The 16,970-nt window shown below is 39.5% G+C and overlaps 1 protein-coding gene across 10 annotated transcripts in view; it reads left to right on the plus strand.

The window, feature by feature from the left end:
- The window catches only part of CASK (calcium/calmodulin dependent serine protein kinase), a 190,436-nt gene extending 179,949 nt beyond the window's left edge, over positions 1-10,487 (plus strand). For all 10 annotated transcript variants that reach the window (XM_088068968.1, XM_088068969.1, XM_088068970.1 and 7 more), the window contains 2 exons: positions 1,021-1,104; positions 6,777-10,487. In XM_088068968.1, the coding sequence (XP_087925094.1) occupies positions 1,021-1,104; positions 6,777-6,953 (261 nt within the window). In that variant the 3' untranslated portion in view covers positions 6,954-10,487. The remainder of the gene's footprint in view (positions 1-1,020; positions 1,105-6,776) is intronic.
- Positions 10,488-16,970: the final 6,483 nt, after the last annotated feature.

A 16,970-nucleotide genomic window follows, 5' to 3' on the forward strand; every position in this document is an offset into this window, starting at 1 on the left:
CTCATGTCCAGCAAGCCACTTTCCTAACCAGCTTCCTCATTCATCCATATCAGCTCATTGAGGCCAACCTCTTTGTCTTATACCACTTGCCTGTTTTCCCTCAGGCACTCTTAGTTTTATGGGTTTTCTTGCATTTCACTTATGGGGTTTGTCTCTTGTTTGGAGCAGGTTGGCAGAGGTGATTCCTGTTGGTGGCTTTCAGGCAGCAGAGATGAAAACCTTTTAGTTCAGGGAAAGGGTGGATTGTGGGGGTTTTGTTTTGTTGGTTTATTTAGAAAGAAAAAGCTTTGGAGAAGACAGGAAATCAAAATAGCAAAACCAGAGTGATGTTTACTAGTCTGGCTTTATCTTGTCCATCCCTTTGAGTTCAGCTGCAATGTTTAACCCACTGTCCTGCACTTCATCAAGCCTGGATTTGGACAGAGTTTCACATATGGCAGCTCTTTGTCACCCAGCTCATTAAGGCAACTCTTTAATGAGAACTCTTCTTTTTTTGCACAGATTTGGTTCAGGAGATTGGAGCTGTATTTAGTGATAAACACTTCAAACTTCTCACATCAGATTTTCATTTTTTTTAAAATAATAATTTTATAATAATAAAATTTATATTTAATCAATATTTTAAAACACAGTTGGCTCTTTTCCCTATTTATGGCAGGACAGATTTTTTTTTACATGGCATTTCATCAGCCAGTTTAAATGTAAACAGAATTCCACACTCTTTAACACTGTATGGGGAGAGGTACTCTGAAAATGCTAAAGCCTTTACTGTCTCATAAACTCATTTTAATTAAGGATAAATATATGTTTTGACCACCATAAATGTAAAATAATAAAAAAAGTTATGTGTCTGTATTACTAAGGTCTTAACTCCTTAACTTAACATTTTATTGTTAAAATTGTTAAAAACAAGTCCAGCATTGTAGATCATGAATTTGTGTCTTTTGCTTGTGTGACTAAACTTACTTCACATTGATTGTTGGAGGTTTCCTCTAAAGTATCTGATTTTTTTTCCTCTAGGCATTGAAGGTCCTGAGAACTGCAGAGTTTGCTCCTTTTGTTGTTTTTATTGCTGCACCTACGATTACCCCAGGCATTAATGAGGTATGACACGTGCAGTGTGATGTCTTGGTAGAGACAGAATTAAGGATGAGATTTAAATGTGCAGACCAGACTCTTTAATTGTTTCCTTGTCTGTAAATGAAGAGGCAGAAAAATAATTGAACAACAGCTTTATTAAGTTGATTTATTGTTTATGAACCGATGATTCAAAATGTGGGCTTCAAGAGGAAGGATCCATGTGCTGTGTTCTAAAAGTACATATTCTTTTATTTCATTCCCTGCTCCAGCTCAAAGATCCATTTCCAAATCATTGGCACAAATTACTCAATTGTGAGTTGCAATGCCAACACTGATCCCACCTTTAGCATTTTCCCTGCACAGCAAATATGCATCAAAAATAGAAATACTCATTTTGACAGCTTCCCTCTAAGAATTGGAAGTTTTGACCCAAGGGGTAGTTGCTTGTGGAACAATGCTGAGTATTCATAGAGGTCCACATCATACATTTCCTGCTTAGTTTTTATAGGATATGTGCTCTGCAGATTGCTGCTGATTACAAGGATACCAAGCAATTCTGGATTTAGCTGACACAAAGGCAAACTCCATTTTCACAAGTGCTTAATTTGCTCAGTCTTCCTTAAACCGTGATACTAAAGTATTTAATTGTTGGATTTGATCGTGAATCTGTTCCAAATATCCTAGATTTCTCCTTGATCATCAAAAGACAGAGTCAGAAGCCGTGTCACTACAGCAGGTTTCTACAGAAATGTAATTACAATATCATAAGCATGAAGCTATGACATCACTGTAGAGACTTGCAGGAAAAGAAGGAGCAAGACAAACATATTTAAATGCAAATACCCTGAATGATTATTCAAACCAAAAGTGGAAAGTGAAGAATTTTGGCCTCTAGCTGAAATTTTACTGACAACTGAGACATTCTGCTAGTTCACTATGACACTTCAGTGAGCTACTTTAGCTCTAAATTGGAATTTTGTCAATTTTTAAGCACCAGTGCTAGAACAAGCAGTGAAAGAAGGATAGGAAGGGGAAGAAGGCTCTGTTCACTTTCACAGCATTAAGTTATGTCATTTCACTGTGTCTTAGTGACCCACACCCTAATGGTACAACCCAAGAGTAAAAACAAAGCTCTCTCATAGCACAGCACAATTTGCCATGTTAGTGAAGTGATACTTGATGTAACTGCTGGTGTGATACTGTGAATCTGTACAGTCTTGATACAATATTAGAATTTTGTCATCTACTCTAAATTTTCCTTTGTGTAAACAAATAGCATTGCATCAGGTACCCTGTAAAATTATATCATTGCTCGGGCTTGTTGCCTTCATACCTGTCTCAGCTCCCAGATAGCCTTTCCTTGGCCTTACTCACTTGCCAGTGGTACTTAAATTTTAATCTTCCAGCTGTAGGGTATAATACAGACGTACTTGAAACAGTTCATATGAGGGAGAAAATGTTTTTCCTCAAGAAGAACAGAAATGTGCCTTTTATAGTAGTGGTAGGGAAGTACTTTATTCCAAAGAATTAATAGAAGTAAACTATTGTCTTCTAAATATTTGCATTCATGTTGTAAAACCTGTCTTTATTTTAAACTCTTGTGACAAAAGTCTCTGTGCCTGCAGGGTTTCACTCAGGCACATGGATTGCTGAGCCAAGGCCACACTTACAAAACATGTTAATTTATTAATCAATTAAAGTTAAGGAAAGGGAGGGGCAGGCTATGGGAATAGCAACAGACCTTACCCAAACACAGGATCCTGTTTTCCAAGGTTTTCTGGGCAGATAAGCAGTGTGTCTGTGTGGTAGCAGCCTGCAGGGCAGCAAACAAGGGTGAGGAGTGCGTGTTTCCTATTTCCCATTCATGCTTCCTTTTTGAAAGGTTCATTTGCATAATGAGTGTCCCTTTCTGTTGGCCCTCTTGCCCTGCCTCATTTTATTTTACTTGCACTTTTTGAGAGCACTTCTGTAAATGACTGTCCTTTTTTCCCTCCCCATGTTTTTCTTAAATTTCATCTTTGCTTTTCTTTTCATTTTCCTGCATTCGTACTAATTGTACATAGCTGCCAAAATGGTGCAGAAAACTGCCTGTAAGTACCAGCTAGGAGCTCACAAGGTAGTCCTGGTTATTGCAGTAGTTCTAGAATGTAGATATGCTTGTTCCCATTCAACATTACTTTTGCCATTAGAGTCAAAATTTAATGTAATAATGACTTTTGATATCTGCACTAAAATTATCTGCTGGTGAAAAAAGATGCTATGGAGTAAAATTTCTGCTCTTAAAGAAGTATATCTGAACTCTGTGGTAAAATCAGTGCAGAGGCCTGATCCCAAGAGTGTCTCTCTTGAGACACTTTAGCCTGTCAAAGACCCCACAAAATGTCACAATAATTGAGGGCCACACAGGCAGGAGACAAAATCCTGTCCTTTCCAGTGAATGTAGCAATGCACTGTGAGCAGTCCTGCAAAGCACAAGAGCAGTGTAAATCATACAGGGAATCTCCCAGAGTGCACCCACCTGTCTAATCACAGAGGAAGCTTAAATCAGATGGTCATTGTGCTAAAACAGAGAGGAGAGAGTGTATCAGAAAACCCTGGGGTAGTTCCTCTTTCCTCCAGCTGTTCCTACCTTCATTGCCCAGACAGCAGCAAAGAGATCACAGGCTCCATTTGTTTGATGTAAACCTTATTGAGCCAAATTCTTCAGACTTTTAGCTGTGCTTCCTCCCTTCCTACAGCCAAAGAATAAAAGGAATTTTTCTTAGGAAGTGTGGAGCTCACCAGCTGTTTAAATTGCAAATTTCTTTCTGTTGAAGCAAAACTGGCAAAGGCCTGATGGTGTTTACACATTGTCCACAGCCTTAGAAGGGAATATTAGTAATTTGTTGGGCTGGTCTTTGATTGTCGCTAGTGGCAGCTGTTTGTCCTATGTTCTTTCAGGCCAAAAAACAACCCAGCCCTCAGAGAGTGAAGATGCCCCTGGTGGCTTTTATGTCCATGGGGGTATTTCGTGGATAAAGCCATGTTTCACTCCTTTCAGCTGCAATGGAAAAGGAGAGACTAGAATAGGAAGAAAAAGTCTGATCCAATAATGGAGACACTGCAACTAGACCCACATAAAATTCCTATTTCACAAGAGCTGAGGGAAGAAGAAAAGGCAGATGTGCTCACAAATGTTAACTTCTCAAGTTGTGGCCATTCATTTGTCTGTCTGCAGCTTGCTGAACATTTTGATAAATATCTTATTTCTTGACAGTATTGAGAGCACAACTGCTGAAGAATTTCCTTCTTGGAACATAATCTGGGATGTTCAGTATGCAAAATTTATTTAAGGCATTTTAGTGAAATTGAGAGGAACTTAATACAGCAAAACTTTGATTGCAGCTAGTTTCCAAGATGAGTTTTGGTATTTAAGTCTTGCAGACTCAGAGAAAACAGCCAGTGTACATGTACAAATAGATACTCTATCACAAACACAGGTGAAATTTGGTCCCCAAATGAAACAAAAATAAAGAACTTTAATCTCTTTTCCTTTTGATGAGCTTAGAAAAGTTTGAGCATATTTGAAACTTGTTGCAGTGGCCTATCCCAAAGTTATTACTGCCCATAAAAGCATATAAAAGAAGTAATGATTTATATTTCCAAAAGGATGGGAAATCTAAATATTCCAAAATACAGATCACTTTGATCCTAATAAAGTTGGATCTAGGAGAAGCTAAGTCAGAAAAACAGTGAAGTTTAATGAATTTTTGAAACACTCAGTTTTGTGGAATCTGTGTGTGCAACATAAACTTTGCCAGTTGGATTTTTTTTAAGATGAGATAGCTGTAAGATTTTCAGATTTTCATTATCAGTCACAGTAAGATAGAAGCTCTAGTGAGAAAAGTCCATACCTGTAGGTAAAAGTAACATAGATGGGAAATCTGAATAATAATTCAAAATCTCCATAAGGACTTAACAGTTCTATGGCTTCCAGGGGCTTTTCAGGTACTGTTAGCCCTTTGTCATGAGATCAAAACTCTTTTCAAGGTGCAATATGATTTGGACGAGACAGACTATAAATACAAAATTAATCTTAGCTGGATACATTTAAAGCACTGAAAATACTCTGCATGACAAGTTATTTACCTTCCTTTGTTATGTTAATTTAAGCAGGAAGGGCTCAATGCTCAGCTGATGCAAATGAGTCTCTTTTGGAATCTGTGAGAAGCTGGAAGTTTACCTAACTAGGGTTTTGGCTTAAAGACACTGGGCCATATGAAATATTCCATAAAAATATTTCACACTAGTATTGATCCACATGGTTCTGTTTGTTATTAGCATAAATTGAATTTGCACACTGGAATTTTCTACAGAAGTTCCAGGAGTTGCTGGTGGTACAAAATGGCCCATGCAGGGAGCATCCCTTGTACAGAAATGCATGTGAGGAGAATTTGCCTGACTTGGAATGAAATTTGTAATAATTTTCAAGTGAGGACGACCACACCACACAGCCCCCTCCCCATTAGAGGCTGCAGCTTCAGGACAGAAGCAGAACTGTAACTTTGGCAGAGAACTTCTCCAGAAGTGGCTGGTTTCGTTGCTGCAGGGAAGGAGAAATGTCTCAGAGCAGGTTGTTTCCTTGAGGGGACCTGAAAGCTGCTGTTCCACAGCTGCTTGTCACTGTAATTACAAATACTTGGGAAGCTGAAACAGAAAAAAATAAAGGTGGAGGTCATCTTAACAGCCAGATAAAAATCTGTTTCCAGAATAATTCCTAGTGAAAAAGCTGTGGGCACTGTGTCTGTACTTCTGCAGCCTAAAACTGTTTAGAAAAGTGTATCTCAGCTGATTGATGGAGTAGAGTGAGCCTATGGATACTGCAGAGCAGCAGGAGTCATTTTGCACCATATCCACCCCAAACCTGTGGGACAGGAAGGACTTGATTGCTTTCCTGTGGCTATTTCAGGGTTCCTGAAAACACCAGATGATGGGTTTGTTGGTTTTTTTAATTCAGAAGGAAATTTGCAGGAAGAGAATTCAAACTTACAATTGCTGCAGAGCCCAGGGAAGAAGCCTTTTGCATCCAGTTCCCTCAGGCAGGCAGACCTCGCTTACAAAGGTCTGATTTCCAGGCTGCCTTGTTCATCTCCAGCATCTCCTGGAGGAGAGGGGTTGGAAATGCCCTGCTCTGAGATGGAAACCACAGAGTGACGTGGAGTGAGAACTTCCTTATCAGTAAATTGTCGTTAAAGGAAGCAGACCCAGGAGATTGGTGTAGAACAGAGAAAACATTACCAAAACTGGGAACAGCTGATACCTGACAGACAGCCTCTCCCCTTCCTCCTGTTTCTCATGTTCTCACTGGGACACAGGCCCAATAGCTCTTACTTGTGCACCTTGTCTGATTTATTCACATGTGGTCTCCGTTGCTGCTTTTCCAAGCTTCCATCCTCTACCTTGCTTTTTTAACTCTAGAGCTGTGTCTTGTCTCCAAGAATGTCAATAACCAAGTGCTGTTTGAGTGTCAGCTTCCAGAGGGAAACTGTGCCCTTTCTTCTGTGTGATTCCCATAGCTGTAGGTGGGAGAGCTAAGGCACCTCGACTCCCTGAGGCCTTTTTTGCCCATTTCCTTCTCAGTTGAGAAGCTGTTGTGGAAGAGCACAAAACAATCCAACTTTTCTTTTCTCCCGTTTTCTCTCTGGGCCGCCAAACAGGATGAATCCCTTCAGCGCCTGCAGAAGGAGTCCGAAATCTTACAGAGAACATATGCACACTACTTTGACCTAACAATTATCAACAATGAGATTGATGAAACCATCAGGCACCTGGAGGAAGCCATCGAGCTCGTGTGTACAGCCTCCCAGTGGGTCCCGGTCTCCTGGGTCTACTAGGCCGCGAATGAGAGAATTGAGGAGAAAAACAAAAACCTGTCATTACTGGGAACCACCTCATACATGGAAAACCTCTTCGTTATTGACCTTGTGTCAACAGGTCTTGGCCCCTAGAGACTACCTAGATGTAGTGTGACCTAAAATATAATTATTGTCATGTCCAAATAGATAGGAGGAGGGGGAAAAAGATTAAACACTAATTTAAAGAGACAGTATCTTTTTTTTAATCATTTCTCCTAAACTTTAATAAAATGTATCTTTAAATATATGTACTACTCAGTCCTTTGGAATGTTATATTTTTGGAAATCATAGCTTTTTATTTCAAGGGCCCCTAAAAACTGCACAAAATAGATGCTGCTTTCTATAATCTATTTTAATAGTAATAATAATATGATTCTGTTACCTTAACTTGGGGGTGGAACACTACATTCTTTTTAGAGTCTGATTTTATGGATTGGAATACTTTGCTTTCTTTTATTTATTTGAAGTAATTAGTCTAGTGGTTACAAAACAAATTCATCAATTTTAAAGGCCTTTCTTTTCCGCGCTTTTGGGGTTTTTTTTTCTCTCCTAGGATAGTATTTTTAAGTACTTTTGTGTAACATCCAGATAATGTGATACTGTCTCTTTGAAGAACTCTGTAAAAGTTTTAGAAATTTGAAATTGGGTCTTGACTCTTAATGCATGTGGACAGTCGCAAGCGTTCATGCCGTTGGTGTATCTGTGTTGATAAAACCTGTAATCTACAGCAAAGTACATTCCGTTCATGGGAACACGTACCCAAGGGAATAAAGCAAAATATTATTCTGACTAAGTTGTAAACCTATGCACATCCCTTGCATTTTGGGCAACTTTATAAAAAAAAAAAAAAAAAAAAAAAGAAAAACCGATTTTTATTAATAATAATCATGTAGTGAAATGTGTTTGTAATTTTGTCTCAATTTAATTTGTTGTAAGGTGGGAGGGGGCAATTACTGGTTTCACCATTTCAGATCTGTGTTGTCTGAGAGTATTAACGTTTTAATTAAGTTGAAGCAAAGAAATGCTGATTTTTAATATGTATGTAATTGTTTAAAGATGCACACATTTTAAAAGAAAATACCGTGCAATGAAGAAACCAGTTTAGACATTGCGATAAACTGACTATTCCAAAAGACTCATCTACAACAGCCCTGTAAATTCATTTAAAAATGGTAATTGACTCTACAGTCTGACCAATTTTTTTTATTTTAAATATACTTCCTTTTGTGTGTTCAACAATTAAATGCTTTTGGGTCCTTCATTTCATCACAGGGAGTTTCAAGAGCAAATCAGTGACTCGTGCAGTGAGGAAGTGAATTAAAGTCTGTAAGGGAAGCCTTTGTAGGGGCAGAGCCTGCAGTCTGTCCCAGGGGCTCTGCACAGGGTCAGCACAGGCTTCCTTCCACAAAGTTGGAATTAGGGCAGAGCCAATTAAAAAAGTGTAACCATGGATTGACCTTGCACTTCATTTCCCTTCTTCATGCTCTCGCTGGCCCACATGATTTGCATTTTCTCTGAAAATGGTTAAAGGCAGCTGGCATTGCTGCCTCTTTTTAGGTGTCAGAAATACACTGTTCCTTAAAATGTCTTCTCCTCAAAGTTTGGCTGGCTGTGCTGTTGCATAGTATGAATTTTAGTGTTGATATTGAAAAGATAGAGTGATACAGGATTTTTCCTCAAAGTTGAACTTTCAGCTGGAATTGTTCTGTGGGCTGTTCCAGTTGTTTGGGACCATTGCACGTGCAATCAGAAAAAGCTTCTCAAGGTTGTACCTTTCTCACAGGGGTAATTCTGTTGATAATTTTCTCCTGCCAACTCCTTCTACAAGTTGTGTGGTCAGATCTGTTTACAATTCTTGTAAAACCCACAGCTGAAATCTCAGTCTGGCTGTGCCTTCTCCCATCCAGCCAGGGCAGGCAAAGGTGTTTATTCCCTGCAGCATTCACAGCCCGGCTTGCAGCCCACAGAAGGGAAGTTCATCCATCACTTTACCCCAGCTGCTGAATGCCCTTAATGCCACAGCTGGAATCACAGTTCTGTGGCTGCATCCCAAAACAAGAGCTGTGCCCAAGTCCCTTGGGTTTGTAGTTTTGTGGCAAGTACTGGATGGAGTCAGCGTGGGCCTCACATACACAAGAGGGAAACAAGAGGGAGCTGTCAGAGCAGTTGTAGGTGCTCATCTGTTCTGGGTTTAGCCCCAGAAGAAGGGGATGGTGCAAACTGTGAATTATTTAGTGAGTAAGAGGTAATTTTTCAAGTGGTTGTGTCGTTTAGTCCTGGGTGAACCGTAGCTGGTGTCCTGTAGGCAGCTGTTGCAGTGGTGAGTCCACACTGGCCGAGCTCGTGGAAGTGACAGGTTCATTCACTCTCAGAACTACCTCTTTTCCCAGCAAAGCACAAAGATGGGAAGATGAAAATCTAGCAGTGGAGTGTTTCTGATGTTAGAAATACAAACTTCTCTGGTGAGCATTGGTGTCTGACTTCAGTGACACGTTTTTCATCTCAAATGTTTATCGCATTAAACAGGTAAAGTAATTTTGATAATTCAAGTATAGTCCATCATAAATGTTTTAACTACACACTTTTGACTCTGTTCATGTGAATTTCTTGGAGTTTCTGTGTATCCAGCTCGTAAGGAAAGAAATCTCACAAGGCCCATGAGGGTGCTTCTGCCTTATGTAGATGACAATAAGTAGTGATTTGATGTAATACCTTTCCTTCTCTTAAGTGGAATTACCATTCAGTTAATGCTACACAGTAGAAAGATGGACCTGGAGAGCTTTGTTTCTTTTGTTGTCACTGTATAACCTTTTATCAAGAGACAAAAACTGTAAAGCACATAGTTAGCATCCTGTCTTTCCTCCTCTTTACCACAGTCTGTTTTCCATGTGTGAACCTTCAGTTGCAAAAGATTAAATTGGAAACCCCTCCTAGGCTTTAAGTTCAACAGATCCACAGCACACAGTGAGCTCCATGAGCAGATTTCAACACAGTTCCAGACAGAGCAAGCCCAGGACTTCTCAGTCTGTCCAGTCCTCCCACCCTGCTCAAACCCTTCTGAAGTGTCTCTGTTGTTTGTGTGGTACATAGAGGGCAAAAGGCTGCAGAAATTGAGCTGGAAACTTCACCTGCATAGGGAAGGCTCGTGCAGGTGCAAAGCTGATGTTACAATTTTTTTATTTTTTTTCAATCTCCAAGTGGAGAAAGGTCCTCCTGGTACTGTAAATATCACTGCATAATTTAGAGCACGCCTCATGGACTTCTCTAAATTTATGCTGAATGTGACCTCAGAAGCAGCCCTGGGATTGGGAAGAAACAAATGTTTCTGTTTGCCCCTTTTATACTTTATTTTTGTACAGGGGCTCATAGATTTGTAAAGAAAACTTGATCTTGTCAGTATGCTGCCTCTCAGTCTGACTGATGCCTGTGATTTCAAGGTGTTAAGTTGGTCCAATAAATGTTCATTAACCTCTGCTTCCATTTACCTAATAAAAATACACTAGGTTACTCAATGTCTCAGAGTGGTAAGATTATTGAATGGAAATGGTAGCCTAGTTTAGACTCCTGGCCTGTCCAGATGGACACTCTTAATCTCATCACTAAAACTGAGATCTTCCATGTGTTTCAGCAGTGGTTTTCTTTTTATATGGTTTGGTCAAGAACAATGCTGTACCACTCACTTCTAAAAGAAAACATCACTACCTACCTCAGTTACTCAGTTGATTTTGAGAAGACAACATAGAAGATAAGGTGCTGTAACCTGAGCAACATTGGGCTGGTGTGTATTCTCCAAAAATGGTACTAGAGCCACTAGGAGAAGTTAATGCACAGAGTAACCAGTATTTGTTCCATTTTTATTCTTTTCTATAAGGAAATTATTTCAGAGTGCTGTTATTTAAAGAAATACTTGGAAATGCTGCCAGAGCTTCCAGGGGTGCTTTGCAAATCTGCGTTGAAATCCTAGATGCAAACAGTTCTGGCCTCATTCTCTTCCACTGCAGATAATATTCTACAGCTTTAATGAAGGTTGTTAGAACTCAATTTCAGGCTTTAAAATGCTTGGTAGAAAAGGAATTTTGAAAACTACAGAAATAAATTTCCTGACTATAGTAAAGAGTTATCTGTTTTTATAAGCTAAATTGGCAGAGGATGAGCTAAAGCAGGCACTATAAAAATTCTTTTTTTACGTAAAGTATATTCATTTTCTTAATAAACCTGTCCTTCAGACTAATTTCTTCTCTATCTTTAATAAGCCCAGAGATAGTCATAACTCTTACCAATGCTGCACATTATGTCAAATACTCACATATAAATCAAGATACCTGCACAACGGGAAGCACATCATTGACCAAAGAACAGAAGTAATTCTGAATAATTGTGCCTTGTGTCCACACCATGGGGATGAGTGCACAGGCCTAAGGTAGAGGATACTACTTTTTCTAATGCTACACATAAAAATACAAAGCCACTTCCAACATCTAAATATTTACAGTGTTTTGGGTTGGTTTTTTTTGCTTGCTGATACAATAAGTGCACCTATATAATTTTTACTTTCTTCCCCTTAAGTGATTTTTAGCAGTCTCCTGCTCTAATCCTGTGAAAGCTGGACTGAAGCAAGTACAAAACACTTCTTGACTCCTTACAATTTAGCCTCAGAGTTAAGCCTCTTTCCCAGACCTGTACATGAATAAATAATTAATTCTTACCTCAGAAATACATTTCTCATTTAAGATTTTGGGCAGAAAGTTGATGGTTTCTCATGTAATCTTAAACTTTTCTAAGCAAAAATAGTGGGAGGGGGAGTGTTCATGCATTTTCATGCATCCTACTGGATCTCTTAGCAACTGCCATGGGACAGTCAAGAATATTTAGTCTGGCCACATCTCTGTGTTCTTATTAAAATGTAGTTTGAGCCTGCATTTGTGTTGTGGAAGATAACTAGTAGCTGTATGCTTGAAAGAACTTGTGTTGATTATTAGCAAAGTAATACTTGCAAATTTTCCCTTGGCAGCAGCCATGGCTTTTTTTAGTGTCTCCATAATGGAAACACCCATGAGGAAGGGCAGAATTTGCTCATTTTAAAGTGTAGCCAATCTCGGAGCTGGAACCTGAATCTGTTTCTCCATTGTTGGCCATCCAGATGAAGCTTTCAGAATTCTTCCCAAAATGTAAATAGATGCAAAATAGCAGAATTGCCTCATACTTGGATCTGTCTGTGTGTAACTGCATGGGGGAGCAGGTGGCATCACTTACAAACTTGATTTTAAGGTGCATTTTCCTACCAGTCAGAAAATGCGGTTTATCCCTCAGTATTCCTTGGTATCCTTCATTTTAAAGGTCTCTGAAGGTTCACATCCATCTTAAGCAAAGGAAACCCTCTGTGATCCATGGCACACACTACAGTGGTCTGGAATTCCAGCTTCCATCAAGGAAGCAGAGCTCTGAAAGGGCTGAAACCCAAGCAGAGCAAGATCTTACAATGACATCTCATGACCAGCCTTCATAACTTCATCAAGGGCTGCTTTAGCACTGCTTTAGGACTGGGGAGAAAATCAGGGGAGGGTTTTTGGCTGGGAGCTGCCATGGGTACAGATGGACACTAGGAAAGAAACAGAGCAGGCAAAGAAAGGCAGAAGAGAAAGGAGGACACAAAGAGCACTGAACTGAGAAGGTGGCACTCTGAAAACCAAAGGGGAATTTACTAAAAAGGAAGGGGACAGAAACAATTCTGAAACTTTTATTTACTATCCAAATACAATTTCCTCCATTTACCACAAAACTCCTGCTGATAAAACAATTGTCCAGCCTGGTTTCCAGAAAGTCCTTGGTTGTGAATGGATGTTGCAGGCTGCAGACACAGCGAAACATGGAATGGTGTTTTCCTCCTCCCAGCAGAGGACATGATGAGGCACCCAGAAGAAAAGGGCAGCTTGCTTTCACCCTTCAGTAGGACATGGAGGGGCAAAAAGGTCTTGTGATCCCTGTGGCTGTTTCCTCAGCGATGTGAAGGCTGATCCCAGACCCCCATGGGTCACATTAAGAGGTGCCTTCATGCAATGATCACTTGGTATTGAAGAGCAGTGTGAATGACAACCCCACAAAAAGTTGGTTTGATTTTGTGGGTTTTTTGGGTCACGTTCTTTGCGGTTTTTTTAGGAGTGAAGTATAACAAGTATTATTGCCCTCTTCCAGCAAGCCACAAGCCAGCTAATGAAAACCTAAGCTTCTTCCTCAATAATTAGTGTCATTCCTTGTTTCAATGATGTATTTCAGTATCAATTGTAGTTTTCTGATAGTAGAAGTTTTATTGACAATGTTAGCTACACTTCATGGAATTCTTCGCAATCACACAGTTTGTTTCAAAGGTCTTACTCTAACCACTAATATATTAGAGAAATCAGGGCTGCAATTTAAAACCTTTCATTCCATACAACAAATTTTGGAGTTATTGCAATGAATTTAAATAACCTTAAATATTATGAATTTAAATAAGATAAATATTATGTTAACAAAATAAAAAATGGATGGGTCTATCAGGTTTCTGTTCACATCAGGAGCTTAATCTCCACTAGCCTTTAACAGAAGCAGGAAATTGCCTTAAGGAAAAGAAAAAACTTAGGTTAAGAAAAGCATACATATGGAAATAAATTATGCAGAAAGTTGAACTAATTGACTATTAAAATACTTCTTTTGGTTTAATTATAAAGCCTTTTTAAGGCTTTTTTAAGGAAAAAGTTCATTTAATTATTTTTATTTAGATTAATTCTTTTTAATTATTTTACTGCAGATAACTGAGCCTGTTATCAACTTGCTGATTTTGCCTTTTTTTTTTTTCCTTTTTCAGATTTTCTTAGGATATTGGGTCTACCAGACTTAGTTTTTAATTCATGCATTTGGTCATTCTGAACAATAAAAGAGTATTTTGAGACCCACAGCAGAGGGCAAGAGTTCATATGTAATGGAGTCAGTTTCCCAGAGAATTTGTGCAGGGTCTGTGCCCAGAGGTTTTAAGAGACTCACATGGATAAAGTCCTGAGCAATCCAGCCTGATGTCAGAGCTGACCCTGCTTTAAACCTGAGAGCTCCAAAGATCTCTTCCAACAGAATTACCCTATTAAAAAAGTCTGAAAAATCAGAACTATTACTCCACTCATCCATCTTCAGTTTATGTGAATTTTTGTGCCAACAAAACCCCATAAATACAAAAAAAATATCTTTAGTTGTAGAGCACTTCAGTATTATTCTACTAACTGTTGAGGAAATCCAGTTACTGGAATGATAAATTCCAGGTAATGGAATTTGTCTCCATACTTGTTTCTATTTCATATATACAGGCAACTTTAATTACTCATTTAGATTATATCATTATGCTACCATAAGTCAAATAGAGACTTGTTCAGAAGCTATTAAAATTTCACCCCAAAATTAAAAATTATGTATACAGCACTGTACTTCTTATACCAAAACTGACTAACTGCAGTAAAAAGTAAATCCAAAACCAATCCACAAACACAGTAAAGCTCAGCAAGAAAGGTCTACAAGGGGGGGAAAGGCAAGAAGTTTGCTTTTGCTTTGACAGAAGTAAACAGAAACTACTCTCATGTGTGACTTAAGAGGTCATTCAGAATTGCTCAAAGCAGTGAAGGACTGTGAACAAAGAATACATGACATTATTCTTCTCTCCAGAGCATGATGGAACGTGATGCTCTTGAGTTCAGAGCAAGGGGATGAAGTTACAGGAGCACTCACCTCTTCACTAACGTAACCGTGGAGTGAGAGATGGGTGAATTGTTGTGTTATTTCATTAATGAGCAGTAAATATTACAGGTTACAGCAGTGTTAGAGCACACACTACTGAGTGCTGAAAAATCCACCCCAGGCTTATGCAAAAATTAAGTTTTTAAAACTCAGTCATTTTTCACTAAATTCAACATTTTCAGTGTCTAAACATCTCCTTACTCTGCCTTACAGCCATTTTTGTTTACTAGGATGGATGTAACAAAAGCAACAAATCTGTGTCAAAACCACAACCCAGTAAAGATTATTGGATAATAAATCAGTAAAGATTTATGAAATTATGCTGTAGGTGAAAGAAGATAAATCCCACAAGGTTGTTTTCTGCTTATTATGAAAACTTTCAAAACTTTTTTTTTTTTTTCATTTATTGTTAGGGGGAAAAATTGCAGACAAGTAAACTTTATAATGGATAAAAAAGATTTGTCTCTGAAATCTACAAGTTACTGATTATGACCACTCTCCTTGAGTAAAATATTTTGGTTCTTCACTCATCCAGATAAGTATTTTAGCAAAGGCTCTAGGCTATTTCCTGAGTGGTAAGAAAGGAAGAGGAGAGAGATCCTGCTTCCAGGAAAATACCTTGTTGATTTGAGCAGCTGCCCCTGCCCAGAGCAGCCTCCAAGGGATTCCAGTGCCGGCCATTTGAGGACTCCACTCTGCCAACATCATCTTGTTACAATTTGTGACTATAAATTAGCAAGGTTTCAGGTATTAAATAAAATGTTTAAACTGTCTTGTGGGCTGCTGGGCTCAATGTTATCCCTTTGGCTGTAATTCGTGATATTGAGCCTCTGAGGGCAATGGAAAGACTCATAATAATTCAAGAACCTTTGACTTTCAGTCTTGGCATGTACTTTTATGAATATGTTTTTAACAGGTTTATCTGGTTTTGGTCATTGAAACAGCTAAAGAGTGAGAGATTACTGGGGCTGTCACTACCTACTTCCCCATTCCTGCCTGCTGTCCCAGCTGTGCTGCAGCTGGGTTGTTCTGCAGGCTCTGGGGCTGTCTGGGGTTCACATGCCAAGTCTCACACTAAAAAGGATTTTTTAGGATCCACAGAATGATGAAATCCTCCCTGCCTGGGTCTCACAAACTCAGTCCCAGCTGTGAGTAGTAATAAGGCATGAGGGAAGGGTGGCACTGCTCAGAACATTCTGTGATTCTGTGGCTCCAGTGGCCGTAGAGTGAGAGATGAGAAATTCCCAGGGCTGGAAGATGGGAGCACAGATGCTTACCAGGAACACTTCACCGAGCCAAGGGAGCTGCCCACAGACCTTAAAATCCAGGACTTCGCAGTCTGTGGGGTGGACTTAGGTCCCTTTGTAGCTGTTGCTTGTAGAAATTTGTGGTTTATTTCCAGTTCACAGGTTTGGGGCTTTGTTTTTCTAAACTGTGTTCTCCAGTGTCACACCAGTCTGCTTCTCCTGCTGACCTGCATCTGCTTCCTGTCTGGTTTGTCACTTGTTTTCCAACTCCTTCTGACAAACACTTTTTTCTTTGTTTGTTTTCTTAAGGGGAGACCTCACCACAGCCTTCCAGTACATAAAGAAAGATGGAGAGGGTCTTTTAACAAGAGTGTGTGGTGATAGAACAAGGGGGAATGGCTTTAAACTGAAAGAGGGAAGGTTTAGATTTGGTATAAAGAAAGACTTCTTTACTGTGAGAGTGGTGAGGCACTGGCACAGGCTGCCCAAGGAAGTTGTGAATGCCCCATCCCTGGAAGTGTTCAGGGCCAGACTGGTTGAGACCTTGAGCAACCTGACCTAGTGGAAGGACCTAAGTGATTTCTAAGAGCCTTTCCAATCCACACCATTCTATGATTCAGTGATTGGTCCTGTATTAGTGATTTAATGAAAAAATTTTCCTCTCAAAAAAGCAGGTTCCATATCCTTGAAGGCTACATGGTGATTTTTATTGGTTAGTGTTGGCATAAATCCCCTATGCTCTGTTAACCTTAGGCCAGGGGGTGTCCTGAGCTGGCCCTCAGGTGTCACAGAGCCACAGTCAAGCCTTGGTTATAAAAGTTGGCAGCACCACTGGAGGAGCCACCACAGACAGACAAGGTCTGAGCCAGGAACACACAAACCCAGCCTGACTCTTAGGAAAATGGAAAAGCTCTGTGAAACAAAATCAACTTCACATCCTCAGAGGACCCTCACCGTGCCCTGTGGCACAGAGCAGAGATGTCTCACCCA

The sequence above is a fragment of the Pseudopodoces humilis genome, chromosome 2 (genome assembly GCF_049639895.1).
Source record: "Pseudopodoces humilis isolate 2021_Gansu_Grassland_sample_001 chromosome 2, ASM4963989v1, whole genome shotgun sequence".
NCBI classification, from domain to species: domain Eukaryota; kingdom Metazoa; phylum Chordata; class Aves; order Passeriformes; family Paridae; genus Pseudopodoces; species Pseudopodoces humilis.